Source organism: Phodopus roborovskii, unplaced genomic scaffold, assembly GCF_943737965.1.
Source record: "Phodopus roborovskii unplaced genomic scaffold, PHOROB, whole genome shotgun sequence".
Lineage (NCBI taxonomy): Eukaryota > Metazoa > Chordata > Mammalia > Rodentia > Cricetidae > Phodopus > Phodopus roborovskii.
In genome coordinates this window covers 27,113,315-27,137,450 of record NW_026126434.1, presented here as the reverse complement: position 1 = coordinate 27,137,450, position 24,136 = coordinate 27,113,315, and the positions used below count along the sequence as shown (strand labels likewise).

The following is a 24,136-nucleotide window of genomic DNA, read 5'->3' as shown; positions in this document are numbered from 1 at the left end:
TAAATCACTTATATTGCTTAGAAACTTGGGTGACAATGTATCAACCGAGGTGGTAGTTTTCACAGTGGCAGTAAATAGCATTGTGAACAGGGTAATCCTCCACTGATTTCTAGGTGGTTATCGTTTCTGGTCTTCCTACATGCAAGCTGGGTCCTTTGCATTACCTCATCTTTGTGACAACCCAAGGGCTCTCGCACAGCGTTCCCCAAAATCCATGTGGGGACAGAACTCTTGCAAAATGGGGAGCTACTGTGTTAAGGGTTCAATACCTGCCTTCTAAAAAGCTCTGCCCTGGGAAAGGTGGGGACTTTTTATTTACAGGGGACATGGGAGGGATGGTCCTCCTTGAGAAGCTTTAGATTCAGGGGAAAGTTCAGCTTTATAACCAAGCCACATGGACCTCCCTGAGAGTCTGCAAAGAGATCACTGTGCCTGTGTTAAACTGTCAGGTGCGGTAGCTGGGGCTGCTGGAGGGTTGGGAGCTCAGCAGGGAAGATTTTTCAGCAGACGCCATCTCAAGGTGATTCCTTTAAAACATATACCATAGTAGCTGGGTATGTTGATATATGCCTTTAGTCCCAGCACTTGGGAGGCAGAGTCAGTTGAATTCCAGGGAGTTTAAACCTAACTCTACATAGTTCTACATAGTTAAAGTCTAGGCCAAAAAAAAAAAAAAAAAAAAAAAGTCTATAGCATTAGAGAAGGAAGGAAGGAATCTTGGAGGCTATTCATCTAATGTAGTCCTTGCACCTTCTCCCATATTCCCAGATGAAGAACCACAGCCACAGGAGGTAATGTTGTTTGCTACTTTGTTCAGTCAACGAGGTATTTATTGAGCACTTACTACATGCCACATCCTGTTCTAAGGGGTGGGGCTAGGTGGAAAGGGACAGATTCTGGGCTCTAAGTGTTAGGCTGTCTTCTGCCCCAGTCTCAATGAGAAGGTTAGGGATAAAGCAGTACTGGCAGTTTGCTGCACTGGGAGGATACCAGAACAAGATGAGGACAGAGAGCACTTCCTGAGTGTGTCTTCTAGACACAGAGCTGGCCTTGCTTATCTTTCTTGAGGTAACTGGGTCAGTGCTTAGTCCCCGTTTGTATGGTGTCTGTGCCCTGGGGCTAGCTTTTGGTTGTTATAGCTGCTATTTGAGGAGCTGCTGTACTGGCTAAGAACAAACATACTATTTAATACTTTGTGTGACCTTTGGTAAGTTGCTTAATTGCACTAAGCATGGGTTTGTGAGCAAACTCACCAGACAGAGTTGTGAGAAATAAATGAGGCAATATGAGTCAAATACTTAGCACAGTACCTGGCAGGTAGTAAGCGCTCAATAAATGGTGGCTGCTGCTGCTGCTGTTATTGGTATTCCTCCCCTACCTGCACAAATGCTGTTCACCTCACCATGGCCAAGAGGCAGGGGGAAGAGCTGGCCTGCAGGTGGGCAGGTGTGCTTGGCATGGGTGTTGGTGGGGATCTGTCCTTTGGGGGAAAGGCCTAGGTAAGCTTGGCTTTGGGGCAAGAACATCTGACTGGAGATGGAGACAGCATTGTTGGGCAGTGCCTGCCCAACATGCCCATCTCTTACGTTTCTCTTGGTTCTCTTCCTGTGGAATGGGGCCAAGAGATTAAGCAGAAGAAAGTTCAAGAGCACTGGGGCCTTGCTTACTGTGGGTGCGTACTGTAGCGGTGAAGGGGTCATGGGTTCAGATCCCACCAGGGGCCACCATCTTAGCTGCAATAGGAACAATGGTCTATCCAACTTGTGTTCCTCCGGTGCTGCCCATGCTTTGTGATGTGGGGACGGTGCTGCTCTGGAAGGTGTTCACTGGACCATCTTCTGCTCTCCTCACAAGACTTATAAGTTTAAACCCAGATCCTAAGACTTTACTGGCTATAATTTGAGAGCTTGTATCTTCTTATATGTTTAGATTTTTGTTATTGTTTTTTTCCTTTTTCCATTTGGTTAAAAATTAGGCTTTTTTTTTTTTTTAGGATTTTTTTTTTTTTTTTAAGTGAAAAATAAAAGGTCAGCTGGGTACATGCCTGTAATTTCCAGTTACTTGGGAGGCTGAGGCAGGAGGATCATTAAGTACCCTGACAGACTGGGTACTATATCGAGACCCCATCTCTCACACACATGCACACACACACAAAACCCCTCAGATGTCAGATTACTCTGAGGAGTTACATTTGGATACGGAAAGCAGTAACCTGGCATACTTTCTTTGAGCTTGGCTGTGGGCTACCCCAGGGTCTGGTGAGATCCTCAGGCACAAAAAGCAGGAAACTGGCCACATAGCACACAGCTTACCCAAATTCCTGTTTTCTTCTTGTTGCGTTCATCAAGAGGAGGCTCTCAGTCCCTGGACTGAGAGCATGGGACACCAGGCAGCAGGGCTTCTTTGAGAGGGCTCCTTTGGCAGCACAGGACTGCAGGGCAGGATGGAAAAGCAAGTGAAACACGACCCTCATTCAGTCTGAGCTGCTTTGACTCTGCTGCCTTTTCTCAGCTCTCACCCGAGGTGAGACATTTGGTCACCAATCTGTCTTCCTCTCTAAGGTTTGGAAGTGAGCTGAGATCTGGGTAGGATGTGCAGCTGTGTGTAGCCTGAGCTTCCCACTGACCTGTCTCTCACTTCCCCTGTACCCCTGCTCAAGGTTGAACAAGATCTGTAGTGGTCTGTCCTTTCAGAGGAAAACCCAGTTCATGCAGAGGCTTCACAACTACTGGCTGTTGAAAAGGCAGGCTCGGAATGGTGTCCCCCTCATCAGGCGCCTGCACTCCCACCTGCAGTCCCAGAGAAATGCTGATCAGGTAGGTACAGTGATGATGGTGGAGAGTCCTAGAGGAGGGTGAGGGTAGAGAAGGAATGATGTGGAGGTGGGTGGCCCTCCTCCTCCGTGAACCTTCCATGTAGCCTTGGCCTATAGGGATCACCTCAGACCCGACAGCAGCTCCTGGAGTGAGATGCTTTGCATTGGTTCATGTACTAATGAGCTTCAGAGAAGCCGTTCCTCTCTGATTGATTTGACCAAATCAGTTCTCTGCTTCTCTCTCTGTGTCTTCCATCTGTCTGACCTATCTGTAGTTTGTTTGCTGCTGTGTGTGTGTGTGTGTTGGGGGGTCTGTCATGCCTCTGAGTTGTGCCGTGCCTGTGTATGATGTCTGTTGTGCCTGTACCTAACAGAGGACTTTCTTCTATTTGGACAGCCCACAAAACATGGCATGGGGACCAAATGAGGGGTTGTAGATTTTGTTTGTTTTAGATTTATTTTATGAGCATGGATGTTTTGCCTGCATGGATGTCTGTGTACCCTGTGGGCATCTGTTGTCTACAAAGACCAGAAAAGAGAGGGAGTTGGATGACCTGGGGCTGAAGTTATAAATGGTTATTAGCCACCACTTGCTTGTTGGGAGCTGAACCCTGGTCCTCTGCAAGAGCAGCCAGTATTCTTAACTGCTGTACCATCTCTCCAGCCCAAACTCCTTACATAAAGTTCCTCAGTTTACAAGGAAGAAGTCCTTTTACCCCTGCTGACCCAGAGACACTCAATACTACAAAGAAACCTTAACAAGATATAGCCACATGTTGTTTCCAAAATTTATGGTGGATATTGATTGGTTTTAAGGTCACTTATAATATGTTGTTTACTTTTAGCAAATGATTATCACAACTCAGGCACTGTCTTGCAAGTGTACACACACACACACACACACACACACACACACACACCCACACACCCCTGAGTCATAGACATGAGGGAGCAGAACAAAATGAAAGCTATGTTTAGGTTGTAAAAGGTGATTGCACAGGAAATCCAAAGCCAATAAGATTGGTTATACTGTTCTTTTAAAGGCAGGTTAAACTTAAGCAGTCTGAGTACACAGTAGGACAGCAGACTGAGTATATAATCCTATTTATTTATTTGTTTGTTTGTTTGTTTGTTTGTGTATTCAAGGCAGGGTTTCTCTTTGTAACTTTGGAGCCTGTCCTGGAACTCGCTCTGGCTCGAGGCTGGCCTCGAAATCACAGAGATCCATCTGCCTCTGCCCCCCTTCCAGTGCTGGGTTTAAAAGTGTGCACCCCCACCCCACCCCCAGTGCTATCTGGTCCCTCTTGCACCTCTGGTTTCCCAAAATCTGTGCTGTAGCATTAACAAACTAACATACACACACACTCACACACTCCACACCCCCAGTCTTCACCTTGACTTATGGTTGATAGATTTCAGTTTATGTTACCAATTTTTATTTGCTTTAAGCTGTTACATTCTTATGCTTCAAATGCTGAGCTTCCTCCCCCTCAGCCATGGTGACCTCTTCCAGGACTGGTTTGGTTTTTTTTGTTTGTTTTGTTTTTTGTTTTTTTACTTTTTAAGTAAACACAGGAGGAGCCTGCGTTTGCATGCACATGTATTTTTACAGTAGTGCAGGTGTGCTGTAGAGACTAGAGGCAGATTCCCCTGGAGCTGGAGTTACAGGAAGTTGTCCTCTGCAGGTCTTAACCCCTGAACCATTTCTCTAGCCCTGGAGTCACTGGATTTTGGTGTTTTACCAAAGTATTTTCAAACCTCAAGCCACTAGTGAGAACTTCACTTTGTTTTCTAGCCAAGGCAAAGCTCCAAGGTGAGATTCTTTCAACCCTGTGTCCTGAAATCCTTACTAGCTCTGAGGGCCATAGCTGAGCAACCATGTGTCTGGGGCCGGTGAAGCAGTCCTTGGTGACCCTTCACTGTTCTTGTGCAGCACCAGGACACTTGGAGGAAAGGTCCTGGGTGGTGTTGGAGGAAGGGCTCTTAGCAGCCTTGGGTCGGGAAAAGGCGGTGTTCCTAAATGTTCCTAAATGTTGAAGCCCTCCGAGGCTGAAGCAGGGACTGTGGGAAGGAAGGAGGCCACAGCCCCCCTGTTCTTGCCTTGCTCAGAGGGAGCAGGATGAGAAGACAAGTGCAGTGAAGGAAGAGCTGAAGTACTGGCAGAAACTCCGGCACGACCTGGAGCGGGCACGGCTGCTGATCGAGCTCATTCGAAAAAGGGAGAAGCTCAAGCGGGAACAGGTGAGCAGAACCTAGCTCCGCTCTCCATACCTTTCTGTCTGTGGCATCAGGGGACTCGGGGCAACTCTCTGGTGCTGAGCACTGTGGGCTCTGCGGTCTGCCCACTTGAAATTGGGTAGAGTGCTTCTGGTGGCGTCTATGTTTTGTGGTTCAGCTCCTTTGGGCTAGAGCCTAAGCTTACTAAGTCCCTCATGCCTGAGCCCATGACTGCAGTTTCTGATTCAGTTTTTGGAGGGAGATTGACCTGAATGTTTTAAAAAGCTTCTGGAGCCTTGGCATGGCACTATAAGATGACAATCTCCAGCCTGAGATTCTCCTGGGCCTTAGGCATTTATGGACTTGGAGTCATTTAAAATGTCTAGCCTCAGTTCAAAAACATGCTATGAGTCTCTGACCACAGGGAACAAGAAGGTTGGTGGTATAACACATGGTTTAGGGGCACAAGGTGTGTTGTCAGACTGGGGCTAAAGCCTGTCTCTCTTACTTTCTACTTCTTTAGCACTAAACAAACCGCTTACTCTCTGAATACCTCTGCTTCCTCATCTTCAGTATAGAGATAACAGCAGAGCTGACATTGTAGAGATGGACTCATGTATGTAAAAGTTGAGAATAGTGCCTGGCACATATTCAGGGCTGGCAAGGTGGTAACTGCCGTTATTATAACAGTAGTACCGATGTTCTGCCCTGCTTGAGTGTCTGCTGGAGTACTCCGCACATGGCACAGAGCAAATATTATTAACTGAATGGATGACAAGCCCAAACTGTTCTCTCTAGTCCAAGAATAGCAGCTGTTACTTGCATGCTTTCAAGGACTGGGTTAAAACTGTTCTTCTTTCATTCAGTTCAAGTAGAAACCCTTTTCTCCTCAGTCAGCAGCTTGAGTTCAATGCTGCATCCTGGGTGATGCATGTGTGCATGTGTGGCCAAGGAGGATCTCTCAAGATCTCCACAGGTCAAACTCTTAAGTTGTCTTAATTTGTCTTGGTTCTGTAGCTTAGATTGTCTCCCTGGTTCTGGTTAGGTAGGCAGGTTTATGTTGATGTGGACAAGAGGCAGGAAGGAGCTTGTCTGTCTCACCCATGGCATTGTCATGTTTCATGTCAGGGCACACATGTAAAATAACATTGCACAGGGTACCACTGCAGGTGCTGCTTGAGTGGTGAACCTGGATTCCCTGGTCATTCTGGGCCTGCACAAACGTTCTCAGCGAGAGCTCTCAGTGCTTGTGAGACACACATGTGCAGGTTCATCCGTGTGCTGGCACTCAGGCCCAGGCTCACATGCTTTCTCGGTCTTTTTCCAATCAGGTAACCCATGACTTTCAATTATGTTGTCACCACACTTTGTGTATCATAGTTATAAACTGAACTATTAATTTCTGCTTTAGTTACTGGGTCATTAATTGAGGTAATAATATAGAGAGAAGAGCAGTGTGGCATGATGGTCTGGAGTACTCTGTGGAAGCCAAATAAAGCTTCATGCTAATTTTGCCCCATTAACTGTGTGACCTGGAGCCAATTACCTGGTTTCTCTGTCCCCACTTCTTTGTGAAATGTCAGTCTGTACCTGCCTGGCACACTCACTTAATGTCACACAAAATGCCTAGACTGGCCCTCACATATTCCCCCCCCATAACATATGTACATAACTAAAAATAAAGTAAATCTTAACAAAGCATTCTTAGGCCATTACTTGGGAGCTAGCATGGGTTATAAAAGTATTAATTATTATAATCAATAATTATAATTACTTCTGTAAGTTTTGGTATGGTTCGTTTTGTTTTGTTTTGAGAAACCATGTCTTAAAACCTTGTGAAGATTTGTTGCACATGATTGATGACAACCAGGTTAAAGGTTTGGTGCGTCTTTGTTGAGGCACTCTGGTCACTCCTACTGTCATTACAGGTCAGGGTGCAACAGGCTGCCATGGAGCTGGAGCTGATGCCATTCACAGTCCTTCTGAGGACAACCCTGGACCTGCTGCAGGAGAAGGACCCTGCACACATCTTTGCTGAACCTGTCAGCCTGAGTGAGGCAAGTTGCCTGTCCTGGAAATAGCCTCTGAGTAGGCCAAGGAAGGGGTTGGGCCACAGGGCATCCAGAACTGAGGGTGGGGTGGTGTCTGGGTAAACCACACCCCGAGGCTCTCAGTGAGCCTGACATGGCCACAGCAGAAAGTTGGGTGTGCCTGTGTGGCCCATAAATAGTTGTTGTAATTGTACAGGTTTTATATGTTTAGGTTCCAGATTACCTGGAATTCATATCCAAGCCAATGGATTTTTCTACTATGAGGCGGAAGCTGGAATCTCACCTGTACCACACCTTGGAGGAGTTTGAGGAGGACTTTAACCTTATAGTTGCCAACTGCATGAAGTATAATGCTAAAGACACAATTTTCCACCGAGCAGCTGTCCGCCTGCGGGACCTAGGAGGGGCCATCCTGCGACATGCCCGTCGGCAGGCAGAGAACATCGGCTATGATCCTGAGAGGGGCACCCACTTGCCCGAGTCACCCAAATTGGAAGACTTTTACCGATTCTCCTGGGAGGATGGTGAGAAGCTTGGATGGGTAGGGAGGAGAAGGACGAGGAAGAAAGGCACAAGACAGAGAGGCCCAGAAAGTCCAGAGTCAGGGTGGGCCTCAGAGGTGCGAAACACTCATTGGGAACCAATGGATGTGCTCAGTGTGGGACTGGAATAATTCTGAGGCTTCAACTGGTACACTGAGTGCCTGCTGAGTGGTAGGAAAGGCATAGCTGTGTGTTTAGAAAGCCAAGGCCTCTCCAGGCATCTTCTCCTGGAGAAGTGTAGTCCTGGGGCATGGAGTGGGAGGACCAGAAAGTAGACCGCCTGTGAGCACCACACTACCCTGCCTGTCCCTGCTGTTGCATAGTCACCCAGGCCAGGGACTGCTCAGCCACTGCATGCCTGCTGTATGGCCACAGATGTAACTGAATTGCTTCCTGTAGTTGTTTTCCACATTCTAACCTATCATTTCAAGTAAGCAGCATTGTAGGGCCAAACCCCACACTGACACTGCTGGAAGTCACTGGCCTGGCCATTCCAGGAGCTCATTTTGTGTCTAGAAGGTTTCTCTGGCCCTGCATGGGGCCCATGCTTCAGCCTCTTCTTTCCTCCCTTTTTCCCTGACAGTGGACAATATCCTCATCCCAGAGAACCGGGCCCATCTGTCCCCAGAGGTGCAGCTGAAGGAGCTGCTGGAGAAACTGGATCTGGTGAGCGCTATGCGGTCTAGTGGGGCCCGCACCCGTCGTGTCCGCATGCTACGCAGGGAGATCAATGCCCTTCGGCAAAAGCTAGCGCAGCCAGCGCCACCACAGCTACTGTCACTGAACAAGACAGTGTCCAATGGGGAGCTGGTAGCAGGACCTCGGGGGGACACAGCTGTGCTGGAACAGGCCCTACAGGAGGAGCCAGAAGACGATGGGGACAGAGGTGAGAGAGGGTCACAGGCAGGGTACTGGGGTGGGTGGGTTAGTAAGGAGGAATAAGAGGCCAACATCTCTTGAGAGTGTCTTTCCCTGAGTATAGGTCTGACCCTGCAGGTAAGCAAAGCCCTTGGAAAGGGTCTCCCCTCAAATCATCTTTGTGATGCTATTACAGATGTTTAACAATAGTGGAGAACACTATTTATCAAAGTAGAATTTGGGTCTCGTATTGGTCTGGGCTCTCAGGGGACCCAGGGCTTCTAGAATGGTTAGGTACAGGGTTGAGGGAGGGTCATAGAGATTAGGGTGCTAGAGCCCAGTAGCTATGTACTTGTTAAGTATGAAGCAATTTTGCACCTGATACAGTGGCACTGTACATTACAGCTCAATAGCTCACTCCACCACTCTGGAGACTTTCTGAGAACAGGTTAGACTGGAATGTGAGAGGTTAAGGGAAGGGATGTTAAAACCCTTCTTTTGGCCTGGACTCTTTTCAATTTTGTGTGTATTGTTATTTTGCTTGCATAAATGCCTCTGTGAGGGTGTCAGATCCTCTGGAATTGGAGTTATAGGCAATTGTGAGATACCATGGGGTGCTGGGAATTGAACCCTGGTCCTCTGGAAGAGCAGTCAGTGCTCTTAACCACTGAGCCATCTCTTCATCCCTCCCAACCCTCCCCCCCCCCTTTTTTTTTTTTTTTGACAAGGTTTTTCTGTGTAGCTCTGGCTGTCCTGGAACTCACTCTGTAGACCAGGCTGGCCTCGAACTCACAGAGATCCACCTGCCTAGGATCCTGGGATCCACAGTGCTAGGAAAAGTGGTGTACACCACCACCGCTGCCCAGCTTGACTCTTGGTTTTGATCCCAGCTGGCCAAGGCTGTAGGCCATCCTGGACAGCTGTGTCAGACTATAAAAGGCCTAATTGATTTAAGCAGGTGGCTTTCTCAAGTGTAAAGTGACATTTTCAGCTGTGCTATGAGAGTAGTTACCTGGTAAGCCGTCTAAACTGTCCCCTACCTTAGTAATTTAAGGGCATGATTCTCAAAAGCCCAGGAGCCATTTATGAGCTGAGCTGCTTCCCGTGCCTTCCCTTTGGTGAGGACAGTTATCTCACTGGTGCCCTTGCCCTGAGCCCAAGGTTTGGGGAGGCCTGCCACTCACATAGTTTAAACATGGTCCTTGCCTCTAGTTGGTAAGGCTCAAGTTGAAGAGACTGGCCCATTTTATTGTAGGTCAGGGGCAGGATTGAGAAGCTACATAGGACATCAGAAGGCTCTTCATAATTTTTGTAGAGCAGTCACCTGAATTCTACTCATGCACAGTGACCAGTTGCCCTAGTATTGACATGGGGGTTTCAAGGTAAAGACAAAGGTTCACATTGGGGAGGTCTGGGCTATGGCTCGGAAGTAAAATTCCAAGTAGAGCAGACTGTTTGGGAACCTCTGACTTAATGCCCTTGGTCTGAGTCCCTATATCTGCAAACACCGTTTCTGTCTGCTGTGTGCCCTCACAAAACAAAGCTGAGGACAGGTGAGAATCAAAATCCTCCAGTCTGTGCAGCTGAAACCTCACCTAATTACTGACTAAGCAGGTGGCTTCCTTGGGTATGAGTGACATTTGCAACACACACTATTAAGGCCACTTTGTAAGCTCTTTACAGGGCGTATGTCTTTCCTGTGTGATTTGCCTTCATTTGTTCTGTAATATACTGTAGGTTTAAAATTCTTTAGAAAACTTCCTAGCTGATTCTAACACTATTACATGTGAACTAAGCTCACTCTCCTTCTAACTTTTGCTTAGATCTTAGGTCTAAGGTATCAAAGCCATGAAAGAGCTCATGCTTTAGGCCCCTGCTTATCAGATTCGATATCTGGCTTGTAGGAGTAGACTGTTGCTAGAATGTTCAAGCAGGTTCTCTTTTTCTCTAACAGATGATTCCAAATTGCCTGCCCCACCAACCCTGGAGCCTACAGGGCCTGCACCGTCCTTGTCTGAACAGGAGTCCCCTCCAGATCCCCCCACCCTGAAACCCATCAGTGACAGTAAGCCTTCAAGCCGGTCCCTGAAGTCCCGGAAGGTGGAAGAGGAGGAGCTCTTGGAGAAATCAGCCCTTCAGCTGGGGAGTGAGCCCTTGCAATGTTTGCTTGGTGACAATGGCATTGATAGACTGTCTCTCATAAACCCTGACAGCCCTCCTGGCACCCCTCTCAGTGGGGCGGGTCACCATACATCAGTCATCTTCAAGAAGGCCAAGAATGGGGTTAAGCTGCAGAGGGGTCCAGATGGGACCCTGGAGAATGGCGAGGACAGTGGCACAGTGGGCTCTCCTGCTTCTCCAGCCAGCACAGAAGATGAGCACTGTTCAAGGAAGCGGCCAAGGAGCGGGAGCTGTAGTGACAGTGAAGGGGAGAGGTTCCCTCAGCAGGAGGAAGAGACAGGTGATCCTGCCTGTGACTTCTTTTGCTATTTCTAATCTGCTTTCATGCTTTGCCTTGCCAGAGGCACCCTCCCCTGTCAGCCATCTCCAATGGCCTCTGAGAAAGCAGGCTTAGAGCAGTTGTTTTCAGAGGGCCAGGTTGCATATCGGACTATCACTGGCCTTGAGGGGAATGTAAGACTTTATGTGGTAAAATCAGCCATACTGTCACATCAGTTTGCTCTTGGGATGCTTTTATCAGACACTGTGTTAGGCACTGGAGGAAAATTAGTGAACAAAACACAAAAAATCTCTTACAGAAGAAATAGACTAAAAGCAAATGAGGGCCCTTGTATTAGCAACTTTGGAGACAAAAAACAGAACAAAACAAAACAAAAAAAAAAACACCAAAAAAAAAAAAAAACCATGTCAAACCTTCACAGAAGAGGGCAGAAAGTTGGGTGGCATGGCATGAGACAGAGCCTAGAGGGAAGGGAGCATTTGAGCAAAGATTTGAAGGAACTGAAGGTATGAGCTGTTTGTATCTAGGGTAAGAATATTTTAAGGACAAATGAGCAGATGCCTTGGAGGTGTGAACACACTTGCATGTCCGCAGAGCAGCAAAGGAGCCAGCTGCAGCCATGGGTGGGAGGGAAAGTCACAGAGCAGACCACAGGGGCTAATAAGTCAGGCCCAGTCCCAGCTCCTCTAAGTAGTTGAGAAATCAAAGAGCCCAAAGTGTGTAATTGGCTGTTAGGTAACAGCCAGAGCCATTTCAGGGAACTTGACCCGGAGTTAGGAAGACTAATCTTGAAGGTGGTACCTGAGCTGGCCCTGAAGGTGAGGGTAGCTGTTGTGAAGGGCCTAGGCCTTCTGGGCATGTGACCCCAGGTGGGAAGACATCCTCTCAAGGACAGCTCAGTGGGCATTCACTGTGGCCTCAGGCACTTAAGCACAGGTGGGGCCCTGGTGGGGTAGAGCATCTGCTGCTCACTTTTGCTCCTCCTGTCACTTGTCATTTGTGCACTGTCTCTGACTTGTGGGGCCAGCTCTTGCTTTTTCTCTCTTCCCTTTTACCAGTGCTCTCTCCCCTTCCCTGCCCTTCCCTCCCCTCTCCTCCCCTCCCCGACTCCTTCCCTCCCCTCCCTGTCGGTCAGCTGGGCTGTGTAGACTAGATGTTTAGGATATTAGAGCAAGAGCTTGAAGTTTGGATCTGACTTCCCATTGGCTGTGTGGCCTGGAGGGAGTTGATCTCCCTGAGCCTGTTTGGTCTTACTGATGTGGAGGGCTACGGTTGGAACAGATTAGGAACACAGCAGATAGCAGTCAACATAGCAGCTGTTGTCATCTTTTCAGCTGTGTATCTCAGCCAAACAGCGTGGAGAACACTGTGCCAAAAATGAAAGCCTTTGCTGGTAGGGACATCAGGCCAATCGACCTGGAGCCCTGCTGCTTGGGGATGCTAAAACAGTTTCCCTTTCCTAGCCCCCACATGCTGGCACTTGGGAACACGTGTTTACAACCGTCTTTGGAGCTCAGAAAGCAGGCATTGATCCTTTGCAGGCAGTGCACAGTGGGGTTCTGCAGCTCACATTGAGGTCATCATATTAGAAGAAGGGCCAGGTTAGGAAAGCCAAATCTTGGCTCAGGAACCTGCTAGCCTCATGATTTTTTTGGCCAAGGTGTCTGTCACAGTTCTCAAATCAGGCCTGATCCACCTTCAGTCTTGGTTCAATGGTCAGAGTTATGTAGGACTCTGAAGTTAGAATTCAATACATTTGAAAAAGGAATCCTTCATGGAAGGTGATCCTAGGACGATGAAACTGTTCTATCTACCTGAGTTGCCTTGTTGAAAGAGGATCCATACCAAACAGCATCCTCTACTTCACAAAAGGCAGGGGCCAAGCTCAGCCTGGAGCCAGGCTTCATTCTGCAATGATCTGGGCTGTCTGTTTACCCTCTTCCAACTCTCACTAGCTCTGTGAGATATCTCTGGGTGTGGTTGACCCTGAGCCCTTCTGCCATCAACCCAAAGGGACGGAAGGGGAGGGCTGGTGAGTGTTTATCAGCAGAGGTGGTGACTCTTCCAGGCAAAGGAACTCCCTGCTAACTGAGGTTTAAAATTAGAGCAGGCCAAGGGCCTGTGAGCTTTCCCAGGTAGAAAAGTCTTACCTTGGTATTCTTTTGCGTACTGCTCAGGTAATACCATCTGCTCACTGGCTAACATTCTCCATGAGGGTCCCTCTGCCACCTAAGATGCAGTCCTTACGGGGAGGAGCAGCCTGCCACCCACTCCACTCTTCTGAGACAGGTTCTGACACCGAGGCATGTGTCAGGGAAGGGAGGTTCTGCTCTCAGGGCTCACTCTGTGTGTCCTTGGCAGGAGTGACTAACGGCTTTGGAAAACACACCGAAAGCGGGTCTGACTCGGAATGTAGTTTGGGTCTCAGTGGAGGACTGGCGTTTGAAACTGGCAGGTAAGGATATTTACCCACAAAGCTTGGGCAGCCTCGAAACCACCTTTTTCTTAATTCTCCATTCGGTGACAGGCTGGGCTTCCTTATTTTGTTCTCACTACCATTTCCTCAGGCTCTGGTCTGTACCTGGGAGCCCTGAGAGAAAGAGGTTGACCTTGATTGTCAGATCTGCTCTAATAGAAGATTAGTGTTGATGAGTTTGTTGGGCTCTGTCCCCTGTTGCCCAATGAAGCTCCCATTTGAGACACACACACCTGGTACATACACACACAGATAACACAGCTTCTTGCAGATATGGTTTTGACTAAGCCTCTAGGGTTTCATAGGGTTGGTCTCTTCAGTTTGTTTGAGCTTCTGTTCTGTGATGCTGAGGGCCTCACACATGCTAGGCAAGTGCTCTACTAGTAAGTTACAACCCAAGCCTTTTTTGGTTTTGTTTTGTCTCTTGACATAGGATTTTGCTGTATAGCCTTGGCTGGACTGGAATTCAGAGCAGTTTTATTGCCTTTGTCTCCCGGGTGCTGAGATTACAGGCATAGATACCACTATGTCTGGATTTAGCCTTTGGTTTTTGAAATAGGATTGAACTAAGTAGCTCAAACTAGCCTCTAACTCTCAGTCCTTGTACCCACTCCCACCCAATTCCCAGGTGCTGGGCTTATAGACACTTGTCAGCCACACCCAGTGTGTATAGCACTGGCCTTTTCAGAGATACTGTGTAGGGATGAGCAAGTTGAAGTTTTAAAGACCCCTTTTCCAAAGGCTCTAGGTTATCCGTTGTTGTTGAGAAGGGATGGGCTTCTATTGTTGAACCTGAAGGGAGGATTTCTGAGGCAGCCTTCCGTTTCTCCCAAGTCTAAGAGTTTACTGAGCTCATTGTTCTATGCTTTCAAGACTCTGCTTAGATAAGGCTGCTTGGATGAGAGGGCCTTGGTGCCACAGGGAGAGGTGACTGCTGGGAGAGTCCACTGAAGGCTGGTGTGTGCCTGAAGGCTTCCAAAGCAGCCTTCACTGACATGACTTGCTGAGTTTCCTGGTGAAGCTGTGTGGGCCTTCAGTTACACATCGGCCCCGTGCTGTAGAGACAGTTTACCAAAGCTAGAGAAGACAGGCTTCAAAAATGTTAGAACATGCTTCTTGCTTGCTCTCAGTTTGGAGTTCCTGGCTTCCTTCAAAAACAGGCACTTCAGCCGGGCATGGTGGCCCATACTCATATCCCCAACACTTAGGCAACTGAGGTAAGAGCTCAAGACCAGCCTAGGCTGTATAGCAAGCCTTGTTTAAAAAACAAAAACAAGGCTGGTAGTGGTGATGCATGCCTTTAACCCCAGCACTCAGGAGGCAGAGGCAGGCAGATTTCTGGTTTACAGAGTGAGTTCCAGGACAGCCAGGACTGTTTCACAGAGAAACCCTGTCTCAAACAAAAACAACTGCTAAAGCTAAGCAAATATGTAAGTGCCTGGAAGTTCACTTTACTGGAGGTGGTAGGAGTGAGGTCAACCATCGGTCCCCTATCAGCCCTTGGCTGAGGTGCAAAGGATACTGTTTTCCCTCATAAAGGGCACACATCCCAGCTATAGGTCACAAGAAGCAGGCCAGGCCAGCCGGCTGGTTCGGGTAATGTTTGCTTTTGTGAAGAACTCCAGCCAGCTGCCACTACCTGCTTTCTCCTGAGCTTCTGCTTGATAGAGGAGCTGCCCCCGAAAAGTATTTCCTCTTTCAATCTGCTTCTCAGATTTTAAACTGAGAGACTGGGACCTCACAGCTGAAGGTGTGGCTGCCAAGCCTGATGGTGTGAGTTCAGTCCCTAGTGCCACATAGTAGAAATAGAGAGCCAGCCCCACAGGCTGCCCTCTGACCTCCACACACACAGGTGCATGCCATCATGTGCGCGTGCACCCCCCCCCCACACACACACACATACACGAGAGCGCACATGCACACACAAACTTTAAAAGAAATAGAAGTAAAATTGAATTCAGGGGTTCTGACTACAGAGTTCTCTGTCCCCTTCCCAGCCTGCTTCCTCTCTAGTTTGCTAGGAAGAATATAAAGGAAGCTTTTATCTGTTATACGGGGAAGTCACATTACCTTGTTGTTCTGATCTGTTTTTATTTGAAAAGGGGTCTCTCAGCTCTGGCTGCCCTGGAATTCACTGTGGGTACCAGGTTGACCTCTGCCTCCTGAGGGCTGGGATTAAAGGCGTGCACTGATTGCTAACCCAACCCCCAGCCCCTCTTGTCTACCTGCTCCATGGCTAGTCTCTTCCAGTGGTTTTCTGAGCACCTTTCCACTCATTGTTGCACCCTGTGATAGTCTCACATACCCCAGACTGTGAACTCACTGTGACTGAGACTGGCCCTTGGATTCCTGATCCCCCCCAGCACCACCTCTCAGGTGCTAGGATGACATTCATGCCCCACCACGCCCAGCTGTACCCTCCTTTGTGGGTCAGCATATCCATGCTGATAATTGAACACCTATAGTGTGAGTCACTGTTGTTAAGTTACATGTCAGTTCCCATAACTTATCTTGTAGAGGAGGTAGATGGAAATTATACATATACAACTGTAGACTGACTATCTTGCATTGGCCTGGGTCTTTGGGGCAGTCTGTAAAGCAAGCCTCAGTGGTGTACATCTACCTCATTAGAGCCATGAAGAACTTGTTCTGCTGTAGCCTAGTTTCCCATGCCTTCCCTGCCCATATTGGGGCAGTAGTACAGTAGTGGTCTGTGATATCCAGAGTGCATGGTGTGTGTGTGTGAACTCTGGCTTTTCCACAGCACCACTTGGGATAGTCACTGGTTAGGGTCACCGAGGTGATGAGACAAGCAGGCTTTTACTCATCTCTCAGCTGCCTTGCCCTGCTTTTTTTTCCTCCTGTGACAGGTTTTGTAGGGTGAGTGCCCTGGATCCTCTGTGTGAATTGGGTATTGCTGGTATTGTATCCCAAACAAGTGCCAACTTCACAACTGAAGGACTGTGAATCATGGTTTTGGTTAAACTGAGTTTTCGTATCATAATGCAGTTCTGACTCAGTGAAATCCAGTGCCATTCCCATCCCCATCCCTTCCTGTGTCTTATCCCATCCAGAGTTTTCTAAGCATTTTGGCTTTTTTTTTTTTTTTTTCTTAAAAAACAAAACCAAACCAAACCCAAAAAAAAAAAAAAAGACTCAAGGGAGATGCAAGCCAGCCCCCAAGGAAGCAGGATGTGTAGAAAATGAGGTAAAACTGGGCATTGGCACATGCCTTTAATCCCAGCACTGGAGAGGCAGGTGGGTCTCTGAGTTTGAGGCCAGCCTGTTTTACAGAGCTAGTTCCAGGACAGGTTCCAAAGCAATACAGAGAAACCCTGTCTTAAAAAACCAAAAAAGAAAAGAAAATGAGGTAAAAAGGTAGCCATGAGCCATGTATGTGACAAAACATAGATTAAAAAAAAAAAAGAAAAATATATATATACATATATATATATACATACATACATATACATACATACATACATACATATGAGTTAATTTAAGTAGAAGAGTTAGCTAGTAACAAGTCTGAGCTATCATCTGAGCATTTATGTGTAATATTAAGCCTCTGTGTAAGTTATTTGGGATTAGTGACTGGGATTGATAAAGAAACATCTGCCTATAATTAACTCATCTTTTAACCATTTTTTCTGGTTGAAAAATTGCAGACCAGCAATATTTTTATTTATTTCTGAGACAAAGTCTTACTATGTAGCTCATCTGGTTTGAAACTCACTCTGTAGATTGTCTAGCCTCAAAAATCAGAGATCCATCTGCCTCTGCCTCCCTAGTACTGGGATTAATATGTGCCACCAGACCCAGCAGCAATAGTGGTTGTTAAAGTTTGATGGGGATGGGGGTTTCCAGTTGCATGATTTTTTCCCAGAAACTCCCAGATCTAGATTATGCATTAAAACTGCATAAGCTATTTAAAATGCCAGTGCCTTAGTGGCCTGGGTCTGTCTTTGGTTATCGCTTCTTTTCCTTGTTTAATATACAGTTTACCCCCCCCCCCCCCCCCCTTTAAGACATGTTCTCATTGTATATCCCTGGCTGGCCTAGAACTCGCTCTGTAGACCAGGCCGGCCTCAGGCTCACAGAGATGTGCCTGTCTCTGTCTCTCCAGTGCTGGGATTAAAGGCATGGGCCACCATGCCCAGGATTTAACTTCTTTTTTTTAAAGGTGTTTTATTGCATTTGTGTGTTTTTATGTGTGCCACCATGTTTGTAGAGATCAAAGAATCAACTTGTAGAATTTATACTCATTCATCATGTAGGTCTGGGGGATCAAAGTCAGGCATGGCAGCGAGTACCTTTACCCACTAACCCATCTCACCCACCAGATTTTACTTCTCTGAATAGCATTATTTAAAGAAAGAAATTGGTCTCCTTTTTAGTTGGTAAAAAGAAAACAAAACAAAAAAATCCCTGTCCCCCCCAAAAAAAACTTCATACACAAACCATTTGGAAGTGAGACTTTTTTGGGTTTTTTGTTTTGTTTTTCAATTTAAAAATGTCTTTGCTAACTCTGGAAAGAAAATGTGCCCGATTTAGAACATTTGGAAAAGAGGCAAAATTTTGGACCTCAAAAATAAATTGGTTTCTCCAGATGAAGCTTGTGGAGCACAGAGTGCAGATTTGGACAAGTGAGAGAGGGGGCCTCCTTGTGGCTGGACTGTCCTCTGAGAGGCTGAGTTGAGACTGTGTGGGAGTTCTTATACTGTTTGGGGCTTTTGAGACAGAGTAGACCAGGCTGTCTTGGAACTCACGAGATCTGCCTGCTTCTGCTTCTGGGATTAAAGGTGTGTGTCACCATGCCCAGCCCCACAGCCTTCCCTCTGAATAGAATGCTCCTCTGCATAGGGGAAGCAGTCCTTCCATCCCTCCACAAGGATGAACCAGTTTCTGGTAGACACATGTGCCATGGGTGACTATTGGCCTGTAGAGGAAATGCAGATAGAGTCTTTACAGATGGAAAAGCAGGACTGGGTTTGTTACAATTAAAACTGCTCACTTCACCTCTCTGCTCGTGTGCAGTGGTCTGACACCTCCCAAGCGCAGCAGAGGGAAGCCAGCCCTGACTCGAGTGCCCTTCCTGGAAGGTGTGAATGGAGACTCAGACCACAGTGGCTCAGGTGAGGAGCTGGGGAAACAGGTGTTCTGAGGGGCAGGCTTTTTGAACTGGTACAATGCAGGGGCTCCCAGTCTCGCTATCAGCCTGTGAGGGGCCCCACACAGACACTGCTAGAGAGATGGCCTTCACTCGTGGATCACTTTCTTTTTTTTTAAACCATCTTCATTTTGTAGTGTGAGTTTATATTCCTGTGGTGATGATGATCATGACCCAAAGCAACTTGAGGGGAAGATTTTCTTCTCCTTACAGCTTGAGGTCCATCATGAAGGGAACTCGGCCAGAACTGAAGCAGAGGCCATTGAGGAGTGCTGTGTACTGGTTTGCTCCCCACAATTTGTTAGCTCGCTTTCTTACACAGCCCAAGACCACATGCCCAGGGGTGGCATCCACCACAATGGATTGTGCCCTCCCATATATCAGTGGCCAGTCAAGGAAATGTCCCACAGGCTTGCCCACAGGCCATTGCGATAGAAGCATTTTCTCAATCAAGATTCCCTCTTCCCAGATGACCCTAGTTTGTGTTTAAGTTGACCCAAAAAACAAAATAAAACAGAACCTCCCAAACAAAACAAACTAGCTGCCGGCACAATTTGAATGGTTAACTCGTGCCCATGGTAACAGAAACCCAGAAGGCTCTTATGAAAGCCTGCATTCAGAACTACTTAATGTATATCCAAGCTGAAACCTATGTGCATGTTGGAGAGAAGTGTGGAGGGCCCACCATTCCTTCATAGTATACCCTGGAAATCCTTTGCTTTCTCTCAGCTTCCCAGTGGCCTGTTGTATCAGAGGACTCTTTCTTCATTGGCTTTACTGTAGCTCTCCAGAGACAGACATTTAAAATGCCTTCATCATCAGGGCTGCATTACACAGCCTTTGTGTGTGGAGGTCGTTCCATCCTTGGAACTGTTAGGTTGAAGGGAGGGCGTAGTTGCTGTTTTGGTTGGTGTCACCTGGCTGTGCTCTCTAGGGTCATCAGTGATAACGTGTGTCACTCAACCTCTAGCTTTGTAGATTGTGCCTATTTAGCCTAATGGACAATGAGGACAAGGTAGGAGCAATGGGATGAGGCTGGGGCTAATCCCAGATGGAGCAGGGCTAGAGCAGCCTGCTTCTTAACCACGGTTGTCGGTCACATGCGCTCTGCATGGCCTGTCTTTGAAGTTTCCCTCTAATGCACAGGGCTCTTGCCCTGTCCAGCCACTCCCTCCTGTTTTGGTGTCATCCCCTTTCCCAGTGTGTGTTGATGGATGCATGCCTTTAAGCTCCATTACTTTGTGATTTGTGACTGTCTGCACTCAGATGGCGGGTCTCAGGTCCAGATGAATTTGACCATCTAAGCTTGAAGCCAGGAAGTAGATCTGACACACTTTGTGCTTCTGGTGATGACATTTTTTCCCCCTTACTTTTAAAACCTGCATACTAAAAAACGATGCCAAAGGATATTTAAAAAGAATTGCACTCCCATAGCTCCACCATCTGAGCACAGCTGTCTCCGTTTCTGTGTGGCTTCCGTTTCTTTTAGGCACATTTTAACAAGTGCAGATCTGATATGCACACTTTTATACGCAACAGTTTTCACTCGGATACTTTTTCCTCGTTGGCTCATGAGCTCTTTGTGCTGAAACTATTATTGGAACCATCTACTAACAACCAATGCTTTGTGATTGGCTTATATGTTCTAGTGGACACTGGATTAACTCCAGCTTTCAGCATACACAATATAATGAATGCACACTTTTGCCCAAAATCCTTTTATTACCTTTCTTATAATAAGTTGTCAAAGAGGGAGTTTACTGAGCAGATGGCTCATCCATTTATTTCAGTGCTCCTGGGACACTGCACGGAATCGTGTTGCAAAGGGGCCGGACTGGACTGTGGTTTCATTGGTGCATGGCTGCACCCAGTGTTAGGCTTATATCTATCTGTTCATTGTTTATGTTCTTCACCCACTGGTGTCGAAACAGCACCTTTTTTCCTGTCAGTTAAGAATTTTACATCTGTCCTCTCAGATTTGAGCCCTTTTCCTTAGCTGGTCACCTTCCTCTCTGTTGACAGTTTGCAGGTGTGGGGAAGGAGAGGCTTCTGTGGTGCTCAGAGCCTTCCTTAGAGAGGCTGAGGAGGTGCAGCTCCTGTCCCAGGCTGGACACCTCAGGTCACCAAAGACCCACCAACCTGCTTGACTTTGCTGGTTTGTGGTGTGACCGGGTATTTGGATGGCCCCTTGTGACCTGGTCGGAAAGACAATTAACAGATGGTTCCACTGGGGTGTTCTTCTCAGGACTTCCTCCATGGAGCACTCCCCACTCAGGTGCAGACAGCAGTGTCTGCTCAAGCTGAGGGATGGCCCTTCTCCCTAAGAGGCCCTGGAGGTGAAGCCCTTATATTTTCTCAGGGGACTTGTCCCAGAATTCAGGTTCAGAGGTTTGTAAACTATAGCTGTCTGCTTTTATATGTCTCATGAGCTAGGAATGGTTTTACATCTTAAGTTAGGAGAAGGATGGAATTTTATAACACGAAAATTGTATGAAATTCAAATTTCAGTGTCAGAAACACTAGTTTTGTTGGTGAGTCAACATACTCATTTAGGATCCCATGGCTCCTAAAAGGACAAAATATTTACTCTTGTATCATTTAGAGGGTTAGTTTGCTAATACCTGACCCAGCCTGAGAACTCCTAAGGAAAGGGCAAGGAATAGGAAGGGTGGAGGGGTGTTGCTGGTTCAGTCCTGGGCTGCCCCAGTTAGATGGAAGCCACAGGCAGGCTGTGGGGCACCATGCCAAGTCCCCTTTGGGCTCTGTCTCCTCCCCTCCCCCACCCCCAGGCAGAAGCCTCCTGATGCCCTTTGAAGACCGCGGAGACCTGGAGCCCCTGGAGCTGGTGTGGGCCAAGTGCCGAGGCTACCCCTCCTACCCTGCCTTGGTGAGTCTGCCCCAGACGGCACCCTCTGTCCCCTTTTCCCCCTGGCGGCTTTGGCCCCTGCCTTGCCTTGGGAGATTATCTGATTGGATCAGCCGGCAGAGTGTGATGGGAGTCAGGGCACCTTTAGCTGCAGAGGGGTGGGGGGCTTTACCATAGCCTTCCTGGGGCAAACCAGCAAACCCCCCCCTCCCACACACAGAAGGCTCCAGGTGTCCAGAGACGAGGGAGATTCTTAGGGCTCTTGTAGCAATGTTCTTTTGCTTCTGCGTAGGAGGAACATTGCTCACTGTTGTTTTAAAATGCTACTAATGATGCTTAGCTGTGTTACTAAACATCTGCTGTACTAAATCCTTGAAATGCCAGGGGGAGAAGAGAGCAGGGTCTGTTAGCCACTGTGACGTAAAGCCTTCGTTTTGAGCCACTGCACTAAAGATTGTCCCCTGTGCTGTCCTCTCAGGACTGAAGTCAGTATAAGCCTGTCACATGAGGCAGTACCACCTTTTTAGCCTTTTCACTGCACAGCATACCGTGAACATGTCCATCTCACATGACGAGGCTTTCATCATGTCATTTGTAATGATGACATCACTCTTCAGTTGCCCTTATGTCCCACACTTTGATGGTTTCCAGTTCTACACTGAGATGTACTTTTTCACTGTTGCAATGAGCTTCCTAGCTGTATCTTGGTACACAATCGCGGTTGGTTTTAGAGTGCCCACTAGAGCCAGCATCCATACAGAATTCTGGCACAAGTTGCCTGGCAGTTAATTCTGGTTTATGCTTCCGCTAGTAGTGGCTAACAACTATTTACCACCTTGGGTGCAGTCTCCTAAGGCTCTCCCAGGTAGGGAGGAAACGACCACGGGCTCAGGAAGGCAGCACCTTTGGGTCTTGTGAGAATCATCTGTGACATTTTAAGTTGTACAAAGTCGGCTCCACCCGATAGCACCAGATGAGTCCTCTTGAGACTGGGCCAAGGCATCAGCGTTCTCAGATGTTTCTTAGGGTCTGTAGCACTGGTGGGGACCACCCCACAATCTCTCACATGCACAACTCTGGGCTTTCCCCAGTCCTGCCTCTCTGTCTTTTGAGCCCAACAGCAGCTTCCTAAGATAAGGCAGGGACTCTGATCCTGTTTGAGACGATGAGGAACCCCTGTCTCAGTGATGTCATACCACTTCCTGGAGCTGTATTGGCTCGTTTTTGCCTGCTGTGTTCCCCCTTACAATGGCAAGTATGGGAAATTCACACTGATGAGTAGCTGGGAAAACTGAGCTGAAACCCTTGTAAGAATGAGACCACAGGGTCCAGCTTAGTCATTAAGGAAGTGATCAATGCTGGCAGGTTTGGAGTGGGTTTTTTGTTGTTGTTCTTAAATCTCACAATGCAAGAATGACATCCAAAACTAGTCTTTACAATACAAACAAACAAAACATTGAGACATGATGGCACATGCCATTAATCCCAGCATAGGCAGGTATATTTCATTGCATTTGAGGCCAATCTGTTCTACATAGTTCGAGGCCAGCTACGTTTATATAGTGAGACCCTGTCTAAAAAAACAAAACAATAGAAGGACTACAAAGAAGAATCAGTCACCATCTGAACACAACCTGTGTTTTTATTTTGGTGCATGCCCTGCAGTCCTTTTCCTGTGCATGTAGATTTTGCATGTTATACTATATTTTAATATTTTAAAAATAAATGTGTGGGGGTGTTTTGAAAAAACAGGAGAAAAAAAAACATTGCAAGCCACTCCATTCTAGCATGTTGACTAAATATTTGTATTGCTCCTTTATTCATGTGTTGCTGTTGTGGTAGTTGTGTGTGTGAATTGACTGTGTGGTGTGTTGACTTCCCACAAGTTTCATGTCCATGGTCTGTAAACCTGCATCGTGTCCATTGAGTGAATGGACTGTTTTCTTTTTGGGGTGTGAAAGCTGTCCTCGGGTGTTGACTCACCCTCCTTGTTCTTGCTCCCCCAGGTCTCCCACAGTCCATTGTCCGTTCTTGATAGCCAGCGTGTACAAGTGGAGACAACAGAGCAACCCCACTCTCTCACTGGTAGCTGAGGAAGCTTAGGGCTGTTTCTGTTGTTCTTGTTACCTTCAGCTTCAGTACCAGGAAGAGTGACAGGCTAGGAGATAGTTTTGACCATTACATAGCTGGTGGGTGGTCTAGGGGTCAGTTGTCATTAGAGTCTGTACATTTTTCATTTTATATTTATTAATGCTATATATTTTGCCTATATGTATGTATATATGTGCACCATATACATGACTGGTACCTGGGGAGGACAGGAAGTATCAGGTTTCAGCTGCTTGTCTTGGGGGACATGGGGTACTGGCATATGCCCAAAGGTATGAGAGCAGTTTGTTATGAGAGGAGGTCCCCTGGGTCAGGACATAGGAATTAAGATTTCTCTGTCTCTAGAGATGGCTGCTTCCTCTGCTGGTTTCCAGCCTCTCTGGCCTTTGTGCGCAGAGGTTATAAGCCAGCTGCTCTGGAAGTGGGGGCGGTGTTGGAGGCTGCCTGCAGCGCAGGTCTAACTGCCTTTGCCAGCATCATCTGGTTTCAGTCCCAGCTGTGGTTTATCGCCCATTCTCTGTGCTGGTGCTTCCCCTGTCCGCTGACACCTGTCAGACTGAAGTGAGATGGC

General features: G+C 47.4%; 1 protein-coding gene across 5 annotated transcripts in view; it reads left to right on the top strand.

Moving 5' to 3' along the window:
• The window catches only part of Brpf3 (bromodomain and PHD finger containing 3), an 84,115-nt gene that overhangs the window by 5,627 nt on the left and 54,352 nt on the right, over positions 1–24,136 (top strand). For 4 of the 5 annotated variants that reach the window (XR_007834685.1, XM_051187103.1, XM_051187104.1 and 1 more), the window contains exons 3-11: positions 2,660–2,816; positions 4,925–5,056; positions 6,961–7,089; positions 7,295–7,607; positions 8,209–8,511; positions 10,438–10,944; positions 13,306–13,399; positions 18,458–18,555; positions 21,380–21,477. Coding sequence is in view for 4 of the 5 variants with exons in the window: in XM_051187103.1 (XP_051043060.1) it covers positions 2,660–2,816; positions 4,925–5,056; positions 6,961–7,089; positions 7,295–7,607; positions 8,209–8,511; positions 10,438–10,944; positions 13,306–13,399; positions 18,458–18,555; positions 21,380–21,477 (1,831 nt within the window). In the remaining variant the exon portion in view is untranslated. The remainder of the gene's footprint in view (positions 1–2,659; positions 2,817–4,924; positions 5,057–6,960; positions 7,090–7,294; positions 7,608–8,208; positions 8,512–10,437; positions 10,945–13,305; positions 13,400–18,457; positions 18,556–21,379; positions 21,478–24,136) is intronic. The other variant, XM_051187106.1, reaches the window with a different exon arrangement.